General features: G+C 36.3%; 1 protein-coding gene across 26 annotated transcripts in view; it reads right to left on the reverse strand.

The window, feature by feature from the left end:
- KALRN (kalirin RhoGEF kinase) overlaps positions 1 to 19,987 on the reverse strand; it is an 866,834-nt gene that overhangs the window by 237,265 nt on the left and 609,582 nt on the right. For 12 of the 26 annotated variants that reach the window (XM_060198227.1, XM_060198226.1, XM_060198224.1 and 9 more), the window contains exon 34: positions 14,542 to 14,625. The exons of 8 other annotated variants lie outside the window; for them this stretch is intronic. In XM_060198227.1, coding sequence (XP_060054210.1) covers positions 14,542 to 14,625 — 84 coding nt within the window. Of the gene's footprint in view, positions 1 to 1,545; positions 3,030 to 14,541; positions 14,626 to 19,987 lie in introns of those variants that run through there. 6 more of the 26 variants (XM_060198242.1, XM_060198246.1, XM_060198247.1 and 3 more) reach the window with 1 other exon arrangement.

Genomic DNA, 19,987 nt, shown 5'->3' on the forward strand with positions numbered 1-19,987 from the left:
CACATTACAGTGCACAAGAGACATGTTCAAACCCCTGGTCCCCACCTTCAGGGAGAAAGTTTCATGAGCTGGGAAGCAGATATGCAGGTGTACCTCTGTCTCTTTCCCTATCTCTATCCCCCTCCCCTCTCAATTTCTCTCTATTTTTATCCAATAACAAATATGTAAATAAAAGATTTTTAAAAAGTTGTATGGGTTTCAGCTGATCTTGGTGATGAACACTATCCCTTCTTTATTATAGACTGAATCATGTTTTATTTCACAAATATGTACTGATGCTACTGGTAAGCTCTATAAGAATGGGACATATATTGATACATTTGTCTACCCAATTCATAATGTCCACATTCTTGTGTTCAAGTGTTTTCCAAATAAGAAAATCAAAGGAAACCAAATGGCAATTTCAATCTCATCAGTTAGTTCTCTATACAAGTACATGGATGTGAATTGCAAAGACCTTGGCCTGGCAGGGAGCTCCAAGCTTCCAAGGTAGAGTGGGCTCTCCACTCCTCTGCCCCTAAAGGGCACATAAGTTGTGCAACTCATTAGATGAAGACCATAGGGAGTATGCAAGAGAGAACTTAGGACAGGCACTGGGCCATCAGCCCTATTACTTAAAAAAAGCATAAGTATGGGGATCAGAGTCTTGACTTTGAATAATAGACCTGATATTTTCTAGCTATATGATTTTGTGCAGTTATTTACTTAGCTTTAGCCTTTTAATCTTAGAAATGAACACAGAAAAAAAAAAGAAATGAACACAGAAGTGTCTTTTATAATGGCTGTGATTATTACAGGAGATAAGGTATATATCAAGTTCCTTATAGTGTCTGGTATGAGAAAAGTGCCTAGGAAACAGAAGTATCCTTGTCTGGTTCTACTTTCCCTCCCCCTAACATGAGTTCTAGTAATGCCACCTTTCCCAAAGAACTGGCCTAGTTAGTTAGTAATTCATGGCAGTGCCAAAGACAATTTCAGTTAAGTAGGAATAAAGACTGGGACAAAAAGCATTTTTTCAAAATATGTTTCTGGAAAATATATTTTTCTATTTTGCTTCCAATTTACTTAATGAAATTCTATGTCTTGTTATCAAAAGTTGTAGTTTTGTGAGTAAAATGTATTATCATTTGAACATACTGAGACTTATCACTAAATAGAGTGAATTTGAATTCTGCTATCTTTTTGATTGTCTTTGTCTCTCATTGCACCTTACTCTATGCTTCCCTTTCTGGTAGTCTTCTGTTCCTTCTGTTCTCCCTTCACTCCCCCATCCCCAGCACATTTGTAAGCTACATATGGCCATATTTATTTGGGAGAACAAATTCTGCTGCTAAGCAACCAGAAGGCATGATTGCTGTAGTTGACATGACTCCTTTTAGTGACAGCAATTGCAGTGGTGCCACCATCATGCTAGACAGATCTCATTGTATCTGTCTCCAGCTAGACAGATCTTTCCAGAAAGTGAGGTGGGATGAATTCTTGGCAGAAAATTAAGGGCCTCAGCACTCAACAAAAAGTATTTATAAATCACTGTATATCAACAGCCTGCTTTAGAATCATTTTATTAGAACACATTCAAGAAAGTGACATACTGGGGAAAAAAGACAGAAGCAATTCTTAGTCATGCAAATGCCCATGTAAATTCTCCATTGGATTTAAATTCAAGTACAAAGACAGTCCTTTCCTGAGCCAGGTGCAATTCCAGAGAATGACACTTTGAATCATGAGTGCATTTCCTCCGCAAAGTTCAGAACACTGAACAAATTTCATCCTCACACACAAAAAAAACTGTGAGCTACATGAAAGTGTAAACTTTCAGGATTTTAAGGAATCCTTTACCCAGCCCTCCCTCATAACACAGCTGGGGGTAGTAAGCTTAATTTTGGGACCTCTTAAAATAAGGTTTAATCTGTTGAAAATAAAACAGTGGGTCTTTAAAAAATTAGAAAATGAATATATATGTGTACATATATATATATATATATATATATATATACTTGTGTATTGGAATAATCTTTGCCTCTTGCTTTTGTGTGGGGTTTCCATGAAGCTGTGTTAAGGGTTGGGATACTCTTGAGTATTTTGGAACCTGGATAACTTTTTTTTTTATTATGGAAAAATTGCAAATATATACAAAAGTGGAGAGAGTGGTGTAATGAATGTCCACATACCCATCATCTGATATTTAACAATTATCAACAGGTGGTCAGAGTTTGTTTTAATAAAATTATTAAAACTCTCCCACTTCTCCCCACTTCCTATTTCCCACAGGATAATATGGAATCAAATGAAGACTTGGGAAGGAAAGTGATCCTTGAGTCAGAGATCTCAGGAGTGAGTGAGGTTAGGGAAGAGCTAGAAAATCTTCACAGAATATTAACTGGGGTTAGTGGTTTCTGCCAATGTTTGGGAACAGCTAGAGTTAATCCTTATCCTCCAGAAGACATAACTGTAACTGTCTGTTCTTCTTCCTCTCTCTTCCTAAGGAGGCAAGTTAGACTATAACAATTAATTTTTCCATCTTGGGGCCATCAACAATAAAAACATTCAACCTGGAGAAAAACTCCAAAGACAAGTACATTCTTCTAGTGAATCTGTCCACTCACATTGCAGACCTCTAGTGCAGGGAGGGTCTGGGGTACCTGCTGTTTAGATAGGGAGCTGGGGGATGACACTGGATTATGGGGCCTCTCATAGGTCCCTACTATCCCACCATTTTAGACTTTGGGGAGAAATGCAGCAAACTCGAATTGCACCCAATAGAGAAGGGAGGCCCGAGGGGTGAGCCCATGACCCAGGTGGGTTGATTTTGCTTAGAACACGTTGCCCTCTGGACAAAGGCTGTACCCCACACCAGCCCTGCTAGAGAAGTCTCAAGAGAAGTGGGTGATGGGAGTCCAGGTGGGAGGTCCCAACGGCGGCACAGCTAACCGGGTGAGCTGCAGGGACAAGTCCCAGGCTGCGCGCTAAACGTAAGTGGAGAAAGGATCTCCAGGTCCCAGGTGCCACCGAGGAGCAAGGTTGCCATCCTGTTAAGAAAAGGGCCGGGGCTCTGTGATTTGCATATGACTTTGAAAAAAGTTGTATGAGATCCTATAGCTCTTTATAGAAAACAAAGTTAAATCATCAGTATAACCTATTACTGTATTTCTAGCAACCCAATGCACAGAGTGCAACCTGATAAATACACAAGCATTGCTTTAGAAGAGGAAGCAGATTGCTGTGTAGCAGAGTCACAGATCTGAAGTTCCAGAACCAGCCAACCTTGTTCAGCTGGGATCACTGACTGGCCACTTTTGTGAACTTTATAAAGGCTCAATTTCATGCACTTTGCTTGACTAGTCCCCTTTAGTTCCCTAGCTTTCTATAGAACAGTTCTGCAGTGGCTTCCCAACATCCTAGACATATAAAGAGAAACAGAGCCAAGAACAGTAAAAACAGGATGGGTTAAATAAGAGCTTCTAATGGTGGTGATCATTAATGTTTATTTCACATTCTTTCTCGTTTTCTTGTTTCAATAATTTTAGTATTCCTATATCTCACAACTAAATCTTGCTAGATCATGCAACTGTGGAAAGAATCTGAGAAAATTCTGCCTACTAATGTAGCAGATCTTTGCAGAAATGAACTTAAATTTCCTGATTTCAAGTATTTCCAGGGTTATGGCATGTGGTAATCTGGAACTTTTCCAATACATGTGGTTGGGCCTTGTGGTCGCTGCCAAATCAGTTGAGGAAGGGAGAGGCATTGCTGGAGACCCAGTTTCCATATTTAGTTGAGAACCCATTTCTACTGGGTCATCTGAATGAATGGAATCATTCTTTAGGAAATGTGGTCCTTTAAACATTAAAGTCAACTTCTAGTGCTATTAGAGGAGTGAAATAATCTGAAACTCAATGGCTCTTGGTGAAGATAAAAATTCAAGATAAAGAGTCACACTTAACTATGGTTAAGTTCATAATTTCAAAGGTTATTAAGTAGAAATGAAAAATACCAGCTTGAAACTCTTAATAAGAACTCCTGATGTGCAAAAACTATTCATTAGGAAGAGAAAATAACCTCAGTAGCAAAGTTCAAATGGTAGTTACCCTGTTCTTTGAGGAAGATAGAAGAGACTTAGCATTCACGAGTGACACGAGGAGACCTAAAGTCAAGAGTTATACACAGGCATTTGTGAAGTAACTTATGGTGTAAGTACTGGTACCCACTGGCCTCATGAATTTTAAACCACCTTAACATTAAGGGACAGCAGAGTGGATAGTGGCATCAGCTATTATGCTTAGCTAATTTCCCATATCAGAATCCACTGTCATTACCAGTGTAGTTTGTAGATGTGTTATGAGGACCACATAATTTAGTAGTTGAATAACTGTACAAAATGCTACACTTTATATATACTCTGCTTATTATGAAGCTACTATAATTCTGAAAGTGGGGGACATTTAAAATATTTTTATTGCCATTACAGTTAACGGCTAATAGTTAACTGGTGTTTATCAATGCCAGGTAAATTGCTAAGTGATTGGCATATATCCCTTTACAAGATTTTCACCACAACGTTAGAGGGCTGGTAATACCATTGTCCCATTCTGCAGACTGAAACACTAAGGTTGTGACCAGGATCATGCAACTATGAAGTGGAGGGATGAGTGATTTGAGGTTGGTTTGACTCCAGAGCTATCACTAACCACTATGCCATATTCCCTTGTAAAAAAGAATCCATCTTCTAAATGTTATTGGTACATTTATGTTTGTAGATTCCCAAGATCTTAGAAAGTATCCCTCACGTTTAGAGGATCCATCTTATCCTTAGGGACCTAATAAGGAGTGTGAGCTTCAAGATACCTGAGTGAGCAGTTCACTTCATTATATATTCATTAGGCATTGCTGAAGTTTTGTTCTTATCCTCAGTGAACTTCAAGTTGTGAATGTCTGTGATCTATCTGAAGGTCTGTTTGATGATGGCTTTCTAAGAAAGTTATCGGGAGGGGATGGGCTACAGAGTTCTGGTGGTAGGAATTATATGGAGTTGTACCCCTCTTCTCCTATGGTTTTTGTCAGTGTTTCCTTTTTATAAATAAAAATTTAAAAAGACATATAAAAAATAAATGCATATAGGCAAACTGAAAACCTGTCCTCTAAAACTCAGAGGAAATAGATACATTTACATACATACCTCATAACTTTAAGAACAACATCCATTCATGATTTTATTAAGCTGATTAAAAAAATTGGTCTAGGGGGTCAACAAAATAGGTCACCTGGACAGTACAGCTGCTCTGCCATATATGAACCCTGACTGCAATGAAGGAAGCTTCAGTATTGTGATGTCTTCCCCCTTCTTTTTCTACCTGAAAAAGTTGCCTCAGAGCAAAGTTCTCATGATGATAAATCAGACTGATAGATAGACTGATAAAATATTGTCTACAGCAAGATTTATGGAAAAGTTTAAGTGAAGAAGTGAAAAAAAAGTCACTGAATTTGTTTTCAAAGCTAATGGATTCTATCATTTAGAAAGTAATTCAGTTTGGAATTCACATATATGTTACATATTCACATACCCTATACTTACGCATTCTGATTCAGTAGGTTAGGGTAGGGTAGTAGTATGCTGTTTGAAATATTCCCCTGGTAATTTATTCTAAGGGTTTTGGTTTGGATTCCTTAGCTCAGAGGAAAAACTACATTTCTCTCCCCCACCCACCCCTAACATTTCAACAGCATTCAAAGTCTGCTAGCCCTCACTGTCTAGTAGCACTTGCCTTTGTCATTTTCCATGAGAAGTAAATATCAGTGAGATCCAGTTTAATAGGACAATTTTTTTTTATTAACCAGGATTCTCAAGCTTTCCTTTTTGGAGCGTAAGCTGGAGAGGGGGTGTTACCTATGTTAAGATTGTTTCCATTTCCACCATTATGGTAAAGTCTTCTTCATGGAAACATTTTACTTGTTTACTTATTATACTCTGCTCAATTATAATAACAGTTATGATTGGAGATTTCTGAGCTATAGAGAGATGTTTTGCTCTCCTCAGATGTAAAAGAACTGCCATTTGACAAACAGCTGTATACAAACATCCACAAATGGGGATAATATGTGTTATGTTACAGTCTTACACTTTTTTTTTTTGTTCCACAAAGAATCAGGACAGTTATTTGTAAATTTACCTTCATCTTACTATATGTTATGGATTGACTAGGAAACCACTAAGGGAGGGATATACCTGAATTACTACTTTAATGGCTAAGATATAATAAACAGTTGTCTCTAAATTCCTGATTCATACCATATTCTGCTAGGCACAGAAGAGAATGATTAACAGAATTAACACATGGAATATGTTAATATTCTTTTTTTTTTTTTTAAATGTTGGCCATGTTTGCATTCACTTGACTAGAGGGGGAAAGTGATATCACTTAAGCATTTAGGCCAAAATGTTTACTTTGCGATTTTGTCTGAATCATCCAATTTTTTTCTTTACTGAACTTGGCCAAATGGAAGGAAATGTGCTTTGTAGACATCAGAAAGATATAGGTTCAGATTTTAGCTCTGCCACTTTCTGTGTGTTGCTGGACAATATAGTCAACCTTTCTAAAATGATAGCTTTCAAGTCTATAGAATGTGTATAATGATACTTACCTTAAAGATCTGGTGTGAGGATCAAATGAAAGACTATACATAAAATACTTAACTTGTGTTAAAAGTTCAGTAAGAACTGCTATGGTCAGTTGTTTATGTCTGGAGGGCTTCCTTGCAGATAGATAATGTTTGTGTATTTATTGGTTTGCCCAATTACATCAGGGACTTCTAAGAGAAAGGACTGTTTTTTTGTTTTTTTTTCTTTATCAGAGCACTGATCAGCTCTGGCTTTTGGTGGTATAGGGGATTGAACCTGGGATTGAGCCTAATGCATGAGAGTCTCTTTGCATAATCATTATGCTATCTATCCCTGCCCTGGACTGTATTTCTTTCACTAGATGGGGTGGGAGGGTTTGTCCTTAGTGGAACTTTATGTACTCTGTTTCTGTTTCTTTTTTATATATAAGGAACTCTGCAATTGCCATATTAGTTAACTTAAAAAAGCCTTTCTCCAAACCAAGTTTTGAATTAGAGCCCAGATTGGAAATTTTCCTTGATGTAGCTATCAGAATTTAAAACTAAGATATAGCACATTAAAAAATTTAATGAGAAAAAAAAGACACAAATACCTTGAAACATATTTGTGATTTAGCTCTTTTTCAAGGATTGACTTTTTAAATCTTATTTATTCTTTTATTTCTTATACTTTTGCCCAGTCTTCTCTTTCCCTCTCTTTCTTTTCCCTCCCTTCCTTCCTTCCTTCCTTCCTTCCTTCCTTCCTTCCTTCCTTCCTTTCTTTCTTTCTTCCTTTCTTTCTTTCTTTCTTGGCTCCCCATTCCAAATTCCTTGTGTCTATTAATTGATAAGGACCAGTTGGCTGAGTAGTTATGAGTAGGGGAGCCTGCAGTGGTGGTGCTGTTATGCACTATGTTCCTTCCCTGCCTCCAAAATACTACCCAAGAGGAAAGAAAGAAAGAGAGAGAGAGAGAGAGGGAGAGAGAGAGAGAGAAATCAGCTTCAGCAAGGAAAGACCAGTTTTCCCATTTTTCTCTTTCCATTTTTCTTCTGTTCAGGGAACTCTCTGAGACATTTATGAAACTAGACATTGTAGGAGAAACATCCTTGAAAGCATTTATTGCACGTAATCTTTTTGTTGCAAGTTCTAAATGGATAGAATCTCTTTACCATAATCTTAACTCTAAATTCCTGATGTCCTTAAGACTGTGGGAGATCAGGCATGGGAAGCAGTGTTTTGACCTAATTATGAACCACCTATTAGTGACACCTCCTGACTGAAATCTTGTTGCTCATGCAGAGTAACTAATTTCCTTAATGGATGCTCTCTGTATCTTGTCAATTTGGGGTCTAGTGTCCTCATGTCAAGTCACCTAGGAAAATCCCTCTCCAGAGTTAAAAAATTGAAGCATATCTGATTTCTCAGTCTCCCATTGCCTATCTTTTCAGAAAAATCACTTTGTATACTTGAAAATTTGTCAACCTTTTTCATACTTCTTTTAACACCTGAGTTTGATGGGAAACCCTGACAAACTCATCGTTCCTTCCCTTGAATTTTCTTCTTTCCTGTCACAGCTCAAAGATTCCGACCTTCAAAGCTGCCATTTCCTCAGCTCATAACCTTAATCTGGGCTTATCTTGAAAATCAGTCCAAAATTCTCTCTCTAGTCACTCTCATCTTAAGATACTGAGAGAAAGTCACAACCTGTTGACATCTGGACATCTGCCATCCCTGTAGCCTTAGTATATTAACAGGGTGAATCTCAGAAACAACCTTCTTGTTTCTTAAAAATAATGTCCAGTAGTTTTCTTTAAAAGTAAATTGTCTTATCATAGAGAATTTGGAAAAGACTGCCATCCAGAAATAATTATTATTTACAATTTGGTGTATTTCCTTCATATATATACGTATGCATACATATATATGAGCACACATATATGTGCACATATGCATATCTTAGTACAAATACACATACGTACACAAACACAATCATTTGTTTTTACCAGAAAATTATTTTTCATACTTATAAAGAAAGGAAGACCCCAAGCAGGTGGGAAAGAAAAGCAATCCCAGGTTGAGGCTGTAGATCAGGTAGGATATTCACCTGTGCTGTCACAGCCAGGAGTGTTTGAAGCACATGACTTACTGTTTCATAATGTCAGGGTTCTAATGGTCAGGGAAAATATCCAAGATACCTCTGTCTCCCAAACCATGTACACAAAAGCTTTGGAAAGTAAGCAAACAAGAAACACATTCAGAGACACACAAGTTCACAAATATATACAAACAGAAAACATACCATTTATACACAGAAAACATACCATTCAAACCAGGGTCTGATGAGCATTTTCTGTGAATGACTAATACTATCTTAGGGTACTATAAGTAATGCAAGGTTCCATGTATAAGTATAAACTGATCCATGGGAAATAAAGACATGTTGGAAGAAGATGCTGTTTCATAAATTGCTCAGGGAAGGGATTCCAGTAATCATCCAAATAATGAAGATGTGTTATAATAATACACTTTCTGAAGTCAGAAATGTATCTGTCAGGACAGTGACATAAATTTGGAGACACAATAAGGCAGTATAAGTTGGTAAATAAAGGTAACTTGAAAGCTTATATTTTAGAGAAGATGATCACAGATTTATACCAGAAAATACTTGTTGGAAGAGATGTTTGGAGATAGCAGGGGAGTAGGGAGGGAGCAGGACTAGAGACTCCAGGTTGCTGAAAGTATAGTGTGGTTTGAAGCTCCCAGAGATAGACTGTAGATATTATGTAAAATCTAAGCCAGACCAAGGAATGTGCAATCACTGTGGGGATACAGTGAGATGTATTTTCCACAGAACTAAAGCAGACCTGGGACATACTTTCTACCTTTCCTTGCTATTGATTCCTTGTTGTTATTACTTTTTAAAAGAAGGCACCTGTAATTCTGTCTTCCTAAACATGAATACTGAGAGGTTCTTACACAATTGCTCAATAATTAAGGAGTCAGTTATGGCTCAACTAATCACAAACAGGTAAGTGGAACAAAATCAACTAAAGATGACATAAGAATACAAAGCTCCACTTTTGGTGTTCTCTTTTTTGAACTGAAAATGACATGACCTACCCCAATATAGTCCTTTACCACAAAGGTCATCCCATATCCATGCCGTACCTGAAGAAAACTTTCACTGGGCAGAATTAATCATGGAAGGAGATGGGTCATTCAGGAGGAGGAGAGACTATGAAGGAGAGTCAATATGGTTTAGAAGTAAGACTATAGATTAAGGGGTGTCTTAGAAAGGAACAGGTCTGGCAGATGGTAGATAATGAGTTTAATTTTAGTTCTGTTGAGCACAGTGAGCCATCCACCTGTTAGACTATAGACAGAAGGAAATAGGGAACTGGACAGGGTAAAAGATAAAGACTAGAAATGGAGAACTTTTAACTCATTTTAGAATGCAGCTTTATACTAAGCAATGTGGTAAACACAAATGAAAATGTAGGATATACATTATGGGTGTTTAAGAATAATATTTGACTGGGGGCAGTATTAGTATAGGTGGTGCAGAGGTAGTAGTGGTGGAATGTAGAGAAGTAAACACTTCCACAAAGGAGATGTGAGTTAGGTTGGTAATAAAGGATGGGTTGGATGTGATTAGGCAGTCAGTGGACATTACAAGGAGATGAAAGCAATAAAAGCAAAACATGAATGGAAATAACTCACTGCCATTATTTCACTATGTGTCAGATGCTATAGAGATATGGGTATCATTCAGAAAAAGACATGATCATCAAGGACGTCACTATATATTGTAGGAAAGATACACAGGCAACCAACTGCAGGGTAAATGCAATTGGGTTAAGACACAAAAATTGCCAATATTCACTCATTTTAGATCCATTAAAATGGCAGCTTTATATGATTCAATCTTATGTAGATATGTTAAAGTATGTATAGCAGGTCCACTATCTAAAGGATCATGATAGAAAACTAAATAGATGTCTTTGAAGATAGACTTGCACTTTATTCTTATTAAATGTCCTGCTGTTATGTTAACAGGAACATTGGTTTGGTAGAAAAGAAAGAAGTCAGCAAAATCCTGAAAAACAAGAAACTACTTAGGAGACTACTAAAAAAATTTAAGCAAAGTTAACCAAGATTGACCAGGGTGATGTGTCATACATTTTGAAGGGGATGCTTTTAAAATTTGGCCTTTTTTTTTTTTTTTTTTACCAGAGCACTGCTCAGCTCTGGCTTACAGTGGTGCAGGGAATTGAACCTGGGATTTGATGGAGCCTCAGGCTTGAGAGTCTGTTTGCATAACCATTATGCTACCTACCCCCACCCAGAACTTGGTCCATTTTATAAATAAATTAAAAAAAAAAAACTTGACAAGAGACTAGCAATCAGGAAATATGTCAAAAATGAAGCTATAGTAAAAAAAAAAGGTTATCTGGAAAAATTAAGTTGTTCTATCATCCAGACAAAAGTCAAATCAGATTACTGGTCTGAGAAGAAAATGAGAAAATGAAATTATTTTATTTATTTATTACTTTGGTAACTGCTAGGTCAAATTTTTTTTTGCTGTTGTTGCCTAGAAAGAGGGAAAGAGTGATCTGGGAGGTTGCACAATGGATAAAGCACTGGACTCTCAAGCATGATGTTCTGAGTTCAACCCCCGGCAGTACATGTACAGAATGATATCTAGTTCTTTCTCTCTGTCTTTCTTTCTCATAAATAAATAAATAAAACATTAAAAAAGAGGGAAAGATACCACAGCACCTAAGCTTCCCCTAGTGGGGGGGGGGGAAGCCAGGCTCAAATCTGAGTTGTATAATGGCAAAGCAGGCACCGTCCAAAATGAGCTATTCTTCTGGTTTTTGGAAATAAGCATTTGATGATAAGAATGAATAAAAGCCTGATATTTAATTGAGAGCACCTGGTTGTAATGATATTTACTATGTCACTGTTCACGATTGTGTTTAATTGTGGGTTTTTCTTAGCAGAACTTAATTGTTCATGAGAGTGGGAATAGTTCTTTTTATTTTTTTCACTTCTTTAAAAATTTTTAAGATTTATTATTGGATAGAGACAGAGAAATTGATAGGAGAGGGAAGATGGAGAGGGAAAGAGACAGACAGCTACTTGCAACCCTGCTTCACCACTCATGAAGCTTTACCCCTGCAGGTGGGGACCAGAGGCTTGAACTTGGGTCCTTGAACACTGTAATATGTACACTTAACCTTCTCCACTGCCTGTCCTTGAAACAGTTATTTTTATATTTCACTGTAACATCTTTTTCCTGGAACAGTGACTCTACAGGTACAATGTGGTGAATAAACGGTTAATTGAATATGAATTTATCATTAGGAACAAAGTCACTTCAGAGACACAATAATGGAATTTTTGTCAGAACACCAGAATGGAAGCAACAAAAATCAAAGTTGAAGGAGGGAAGATCTGAAGAAGAAGAAGAAGAAGAAAAAGAAAACATAAGTCAAAGTTCAAGTGTAGTTCTCACAAATAGGTGTCAGTTGGCAGGGAAAGTAGGTATTTGCCAATATAAGAAAAAGAGAAGTAGCACTGGTGGGATATACTAGATGTGGGTATAAAGGGTGGAATTTGCAGTACTGTTAACCTTAGACTCTTGAGATCTAGATAAAGACATGATAAAAGAATAGTAGTGGGGAAGGGGGAAATAAGATAGTGGTTATGCAAAGTGACTCTCATGCCTGAAGCACTGAAGTCCCAGGTTCAATCCCCCACACCACTATAAGCCAGAGCTGAGCAGTGCTCTGGTAAAAACAAAAACAAAAAAACAGTAATGAATCAAGATGAGGTAAAAAAGTAATTCTGTAACTATAATTCTAAAAGTCCATGGAGTTTTTTGGGTGCTACTCAATAAAATTTCAACTACTTTAAATGGTGTCCTGAGTCTGCCCTGATCTGCCCTATTAACGATTTCAGTCTATTTTCCAGAGCTGTCCTCACATACCCTGAACTTCAAGTAGGTTTGTCCGACTTATCCTATATTTTCCTTTCTCTCTTTTGTTTCTCATGCTGCTTAGATAAAGTCTAATGCTAGATTTCCTCTAATTATCTCAAATTAAAAGTCTGATATAAAAATTATATTTGGATCAAAATTTTACATCTTCTTAGTCATAATTCTAAATATATAATCTTATGATTATTTGTTCTTCACTTATTCACTTAAATAATTAATAAGTAAGAAATTCATTTGATATGCAGTAGTGCAGTAGGGGGTACAAAACAGATATCAAAGTTCTCAGCTTTCAAGAACCCTTGAGATATATCTGTAGGGATAATCAAGTTTTCTGGATAACTAAAAAACAAACAACACCTTTTCTCCTAATTTTAAGAATTTATTTCTAATGTATACTGAACATGGTCTCTCCTACTGACAATTATAAATTCCAATATGTGTAATAATTATGGTGCAGTAAAAAAATACATACCCAATTATATAGTACTTTGTGTCACTTCACTAAATAAAACCATATCATCTGAGTTTTCATTCCTTTACTGACTTTTGTATTTATAATTTTGTTTTCTCTCTTGTAGATAGCTTAGCCTTTGTGGTTACTAGTGTTTTTACAGAATAACTTTTCACCCTTCTAATTTTTGTATAGATTAAACATCTACATGATGAAGATGGTAAAAAACTATGGATAAGGGTTTAAGAGGCTGTCTTGTGAAAACAGATGCTCAATTTTGTTAAGTAAAGACTGCCTTCCTATGTCTTTGGCCTGTTTGTCACACAACCAAATCCACTGTAGTTACCATCTTTTTTTCTAACACATTTCATCATTTTCACTTTATTTTTATGAATGATGTTTAAAGTCCAACAGATTCATTAAAAATTAACTAATTCTGAATCTTTCATTAAAACAGAAAGATACTGAGGAATTGACAAAAACCTGCAATATATACAAAGTTCTCATGTTGATGTAACATTCTATGGAGACATACTGGGTAAGTTGTATGTAAAGATACTAAATATAGATAAAGTTTTACATATCATGTCATGTTAACTTGTAAATGTATTATTATGTTCAAAATGTCAAATTATATATATATTAAGACATAGTAGAGAGTGAAAAAACACAGGGTAGAAAGCACACAGGGTAGAAATCACAACATGAATAAACAACAAAGGACCAATACCTAGAATATATGAGGAAATCCTGAAAATTTCCATAACATAAACTTAGTGGATAATTAGACAAAAGGCTTAAATATCATAAAATAGAAAAATTCAAAGGCCCAATAAGAATATGAATAGTATTCAATTTCACAAATAATTCGGGATGCATTAAACCATAAATAAATATTGCTACTTAACCACTAGACTTATAAAAATTTTATAGTCTGACAATATCAATTATAGGCAGTGTAGAACAACATAAAATTTTATATATACTGGTAAGTGTATAAATCTGGAGCCAGTATTTTGAAAACTAGCTAACAACATCTAGTAATGTTGAATATATATATATATATACACATATACACACATATATATTGTCTATTTCCTCTCCCCTTGTAATTTCACTCCTGACTCTAACCCAAGAGAGATTCAACTACACATGCACAAGGATACATACACAAGAAGAGTCATAGCAGCATTATTCACAAGAGCCCCAAATGTCCCCTGCACAGAATAGGTAACTGTGATAAATTCATACAATGGAATATTACACAATAATGAGAATGAATGAACTTTACATATCAGCATGGATGAATTCCATGAAGATAAAAGTTGAGAACAGAAGCAAAACACACAACACACACAAAACATACAGTATGATTCTAGTTATATAAAATGAAAAACAGCCACATTGAAACTGTATTATTTAGGGACACATACATAAGATGTAAAATTATAAAGAAAAGTAAGAACGTTATTATGAAGTCAAGAGAATGGTTACCTTTAGGGGAGAAGGACAGGGTTGTGACCAGGGAGGGGCACACAGGGGGCTTCTGGAAAGCTGGTAGTGTCCTGATTTCATGACCTGCATAGTTATTACATGTATGTTCACTGCATGGTTATTACATGTTTGTTTATAATTACACATTCTATTGTTTAGTAGTTCTTATATATTTCCAGCATATATTTTACATTCTAATTTTCTAAAAAGTTTAATGGAGATCAAATGTCTATAACTAGGAATATATTTTACTTATAGAAATAAGAATATAAATAACAGTTTATCAGACAAGTCCATCTATTTCATTTAGATAGTAGTATAAATACTGTACATTTCAATAAACCAAACAGAAAATAATACATAAAAGCAATAATGATTAAGGGTTATTTTTAAAGTATCTTATACCAGGTTGGAAAAGATAAAGTATTAATACACATATTTGCATGACTTTGGGGGGAAAACTAGCACTCTTATACAGGTATAGGGAATATAGACTGGTACAACATCTAAAGAGATTGATTTGACATCTGTCAAATTTCAGAATGCATATTTCCTGCATCTCAATAATTCTACTTAGAGAAAGTTATCCAATTAATATATTCATAACTCATAAGTGTAAGAAATTACATATGTACAAAATTATTTACCACAGTCCTATTTGTAGTGGTAAAAGAAACATCCAAAATACCCATTCACAGAGAACTAGTTAAATAAATTATGGTATCATAAGGAACAGAAAATGATGTAGTCTACAAGAAGAATAAAGCAGTGCTAGAAGTCCTACTGATAAATGATTAACCAGGTTTGCTACATAAGAAAAATTTTAAAATAGAATATGGACCCCAGATCACATCAAATCAATGGGGTTTATAGTCAACAATATTTATACACCTTTCCAATATTTGCGAGCTACTCTCTTCCCTGCTCTAGCTTTCTGGTCCTTTTTCCAGCCATGACATCATCTCCCCAGACAATAACTTGAATCCACCTGCATATCAGATTTCAGGCTCAGGAAAAAAAAACAAAGACAAAAACAAAAACTAGTATAGCTACAGGCCGTTTGGAATATAACTATATATTAGTAAGTAAGTTCTGTTGAATAAAATAGTGAAGTGAGAATACCAAAATGTTTGAAATAGTTTTCTATTCTTGCTCTATTTTTTTTCTATTAACAATTATTCTACCTGGTTAGTCTACTATTTTGTCTTCTACATAATAGAGCCAATCTAGTGGACTAAGACTTTATGGCCCCTGGTAGAAGTATTACCTTAAATTTAAATGTTAGAGGACATGTCCTAAAAAATTTCAGTTTCTGATACTAAAATATTCTTCCTGAGTGTAACAAAAATGTTTAATAGCCTACATAGAAAAAAGTGTGAGTTTTGGGGATGGTAAATTGTGGAGTAATGTGAGGTGGGGAGGGAAGATGAGTTGAACTTTGCTTTATACACTTATAACTCCACAATTTAAAGCACCTCCCTTTAGCAAGCTACTCCGTACTTCTCATTCCCCTGTCCCTTTTAATTTTAACTAGACAAAGTATTGTTGATTTGAAAAAACAATTTTCCATGATATCTGTTTTATCAGAGAAATTAATACACAAAACATTTGAGGGTTAGAGAACTACTTCTTGATGATCTTTTCTCTTTGTGAAGAGTACACACCTGTCATGAATGTAGTCTTCCCCAGTTAGAAATTTATTGACTGTAACAATAGTGAATAGCTCAGTGTGCTCAGCTTAGATCATGGGGGAGGAAAAGAATTTAGCATCCAAATTTGAAATGGTTATGAATCAGGGAATTTGAAAAAATGGGAAACTACCTTCAGGAGTTTCTAAATGATCTTTTGAAAAGAACTGCTGGGTTATTTAAAAATATAAGCTACAATAGTGCCCATCATAGAGATATGCCTGAAGGTAGAGGATATATATTTCAATGCATTCAAAATGCCTGTAACTTGAGCTGATTAGCCTACATCAGTATCAATAGAGAAAGATGCAGGCAAACTAGTGAAGTGTTTTGTTTAGTTATTGTCATATTCTCTGTGCTTAGGATGGTCCCTCTCCTACAGTGGGAGTTCAGTAAATTACTGGAGTTAATAAATTAGATAAAAATATAGCATGTACCAAAATTCTAAATAAAGATAAGATCATGAATTTTTAATGCTTCCTACTGCTCACTAAGTCAGCCTTTCATCTACATGTAAGTGAACAACAGCAGAGAGTAAGTGAAACTTCTAAAATTTCACTCCTATAGCTGGAAGGACATTAGGACACAAAAGAAAGAGAACAAAAACTTGTTTCTCAAGTTCAGAGAGAAGTCCTTGCAGTTGGTATAGGACAGTGAGATGTGTATTAGGAGCATTCACTAGACATTTCACAGTCAGCATCTGCAGAGACCATAAAAATTAGAGAAATAGATCTCCTGAACTTCTAGTCAATACATCCATCTCTCTGCAATTAGCAATTCCAAACAGCATTAATTAGAGCACTAAAGTAAAAAGACAGTTGGTGAACATTCTAAATGTAGGAAACTCAACTTTAAGACCTTATATTTGGGGAAAAGTGAAAATGACTATCAGTCCTGACAAAAGGAAGTGACTGCTCCCACATACTAGGGCCAAACCCACATGGAACAAGCAGGACAACAACGAAAAATCAGACAGTAGTGGCTCTAACTAGTGGATGAGTACCTATAATTGGCTAGGTCTGCACAGTTTTGTACCTTTTTCTAGTGGTTTTCTCTCAATAGAAAAATATTTCAGAGAAAGGGCAGGCTAGACCCCTTGGTGGGTTTCTGTAACTTATGCACATGGACTATGCCCTAAGCCAGGGTTATGTCGTCATTGTTGTTCTAGTAGGAGACCATCATGGAAGAGATTAATAATAGTTTATACATTTAAATTTTTAATTATTGTTTGATAGAACAGAGAGAAACTGAAGTGGGAAGGAGAGATAGGGAGAAAGAACGACACCTGCAGCTCTGCTTCACCATTCATAAAGCTTCCCCCTGCAGGTGGGGGTGGGGGGCTTGATCCCAGGCACGTGCACTCAACCAGGAGTGTCATCACTGGACCCAACATCTGTTTACCTTAAAAAGACCCTACTTGGTGTACTTCACCAAAATAAAAGACTCTGAGGGTAAGGGTTCAGGTCCTGGAAGAGAGGAAGAACTAGTGGGTTTTGAATTGTTATGTGGAAAACTGAGAAATGTTATATATGTACAAACTATTGTATTTTATTTTGTTGACTGTAAACCATTAATTTCTCAATAAAGAAATTTTAAAAAGACCCTAATTTCTAGCAACAGGATTTTATCTCATTCCATTGATCTATCAAAACTCATTATCTCTATACTATATTACACTGGTAAAGGAAACAGGTAAGCAGTAACCATCAGCAGTGAGGAAGTCACACAAAACTGCTAGGCAGGGTAAGACCCAAACAAGAATGTCAATCTAAACCCAAGTTAAGAAGCAGGGTAATCCAGTGAGGAAGCATTACAGAAGCCAGACCTTCAACCTTCTGCATCCCACAATGACCTTGGGTCCATACTCCCAGAGGGATAAAGAATAGGAAAGCTATCAGGGGAGGGGATGGGATACGGAGATCTGGTAGTGGGAACTGTGTGGAGTTGTACCCCTCTTATCCTATGGTTTTGTTAAAGTCTCCTTTTTTAAAAAAAAATAAATTTAAAAAAATTAAAAAAAAAGAATCAGGGTAATAATAAACCCACTTGTCTATCCAATAGATTTTTCTAAAGAATCCTATGTTAAGGCCACAGATCAAGTTATGTTTTATAGCCTAACACATGTGGGTAAAAGCAGCTCTAGTTAAAAAAAAAACTACCACTTCAAAGCCAACTTCACCTGCTTCATTTTTCCAGTCCCAATGCTTTGCTCCAGATATTACTTTATAGCAAGAGAGCTCCTTTACGTTTATGAAGGGTTTAATTTTCATGCCCCCAGGAGAACAGATACTATTATTTTCTATTATTTCTCTCTGTCACTATAATCATCTAGAACACTTTTCTAGGAGCACTATTCCCCAAAGCTTGTTTTATCCTACTGCTAGCTCTTAAGAAGGAAAATTCAGTTATTTTATCCTTGGTGTACCTGTACCACAAATCCACCGCTCTTGGAGGCTCCTTTTTTCCTCTTTTGCTGCCTTTGTTGTTTTATCATTATTGTGGTTATTATTACTGTTGTTACTGATGTTGTTGTTGTTGTTGGATAGGACAGAGAGAAATTTAGAGAGGAAGGGAAGACAGAGAGGGGGAGAGAAATACAGACACCCGCAGACCTGCTTCACCACTTGTGAATCAACCCCCCCCACAGGTGGGGAGTTGGGGGCTCCAACCAGGATCCTTATGCAGGTCTTTGTGCTTTGCGCCATGTGTACTTAACCTGCTGCGCTACTGGCCAACCCTCTATGCTTTCAGTTCTAAATACTACCAAGTCAAGTCTGGTCTTTGGCCTCTCTTACAGCTGTCACACAGAGATTTAATACACTAGCAAATCATCTTTTCCAGTTCCCCATTTCTCTAACAGATATACCATGTCACCACTACCAACTAAGAAACTTTGAGCAGTACAAATGATCCAAGTATCATAGAAACACTCTTGAAGTTTCCTACACTATGTTCTTTTGTAGTAAACTGCTCACAAAACACTGTATTTTATGAAACTGACTTGCTTTTGTAGATGATTGGCAACTTTAAAGACAGAGTTCTCAAGGGAGTTTTCAAACTAAATCAAAACATAATGCTGCTGTGAGAGGTGGCCTGAGAACCTAGGTGGTATTTTCTAGAAAAGATATCTTGTACTCACTGATGTTGTGCAACAAGTGTAAATCAGTCATTTACTTGAGCAACTTTGCATTTAAAGAGAAGATTGATCTTGGATCCTTACACTCTATATGCATTCTAAACAGTCAGCAAATTTATGCTATATTGAATGCATCTCAGCAAAGGATGAAGCTGTGCTTCTGGGAGAAGTCAGAGAGATACAGAGAGGAAGAATTTAAAATCTCAAAGACTAGGAATTTCTCTCCTTTTTAAAAGTATTTATTTATTCCCTTTTGTTGCCCTTGTTTTATTGTTGTAGTTACTATTGTTGTCATCGTTGACAGGACAGAGAGAAATGGACAGAGGAGGGGAAGACAGAGAGGGGGAGAGAAAGACAGACACCTGCAGACCCGCTCCACCACTTGTGAAGCGACTCCCCTGCAGGTGGGGAGCCGGGTGCTCCAACTGGGATACTTATGCCGGTCCTTTAGCTTTGCGCCACCGCTGCATTACCACCCAATTCCCGGAATTTCTCTTCTTTATCATGTACTCAGTTGTAATCTCAAGCCCCTTCAGACAAATGTTCACCATGGAGAAAAGTAACAGAAACTATACTAGCGAAAAAGTAGTTATTTTTAAAAGATTTTCTTTCTTTTTTAAAT

The sequence above is a fragment of the Erinaceus europaeus genome, chromosome 9 (assembly GCF_950295315.1).
Source record: "Erinaceus europaeus chromosome 9, mEriEur2.1, whole genome shotgun sequence".
NCBI lineage: Eukaryota > Metazoa > Chordata > Mammalia > Eulipotyphla > Erinaceidae > Erinaceus > Erinaceus europaeus.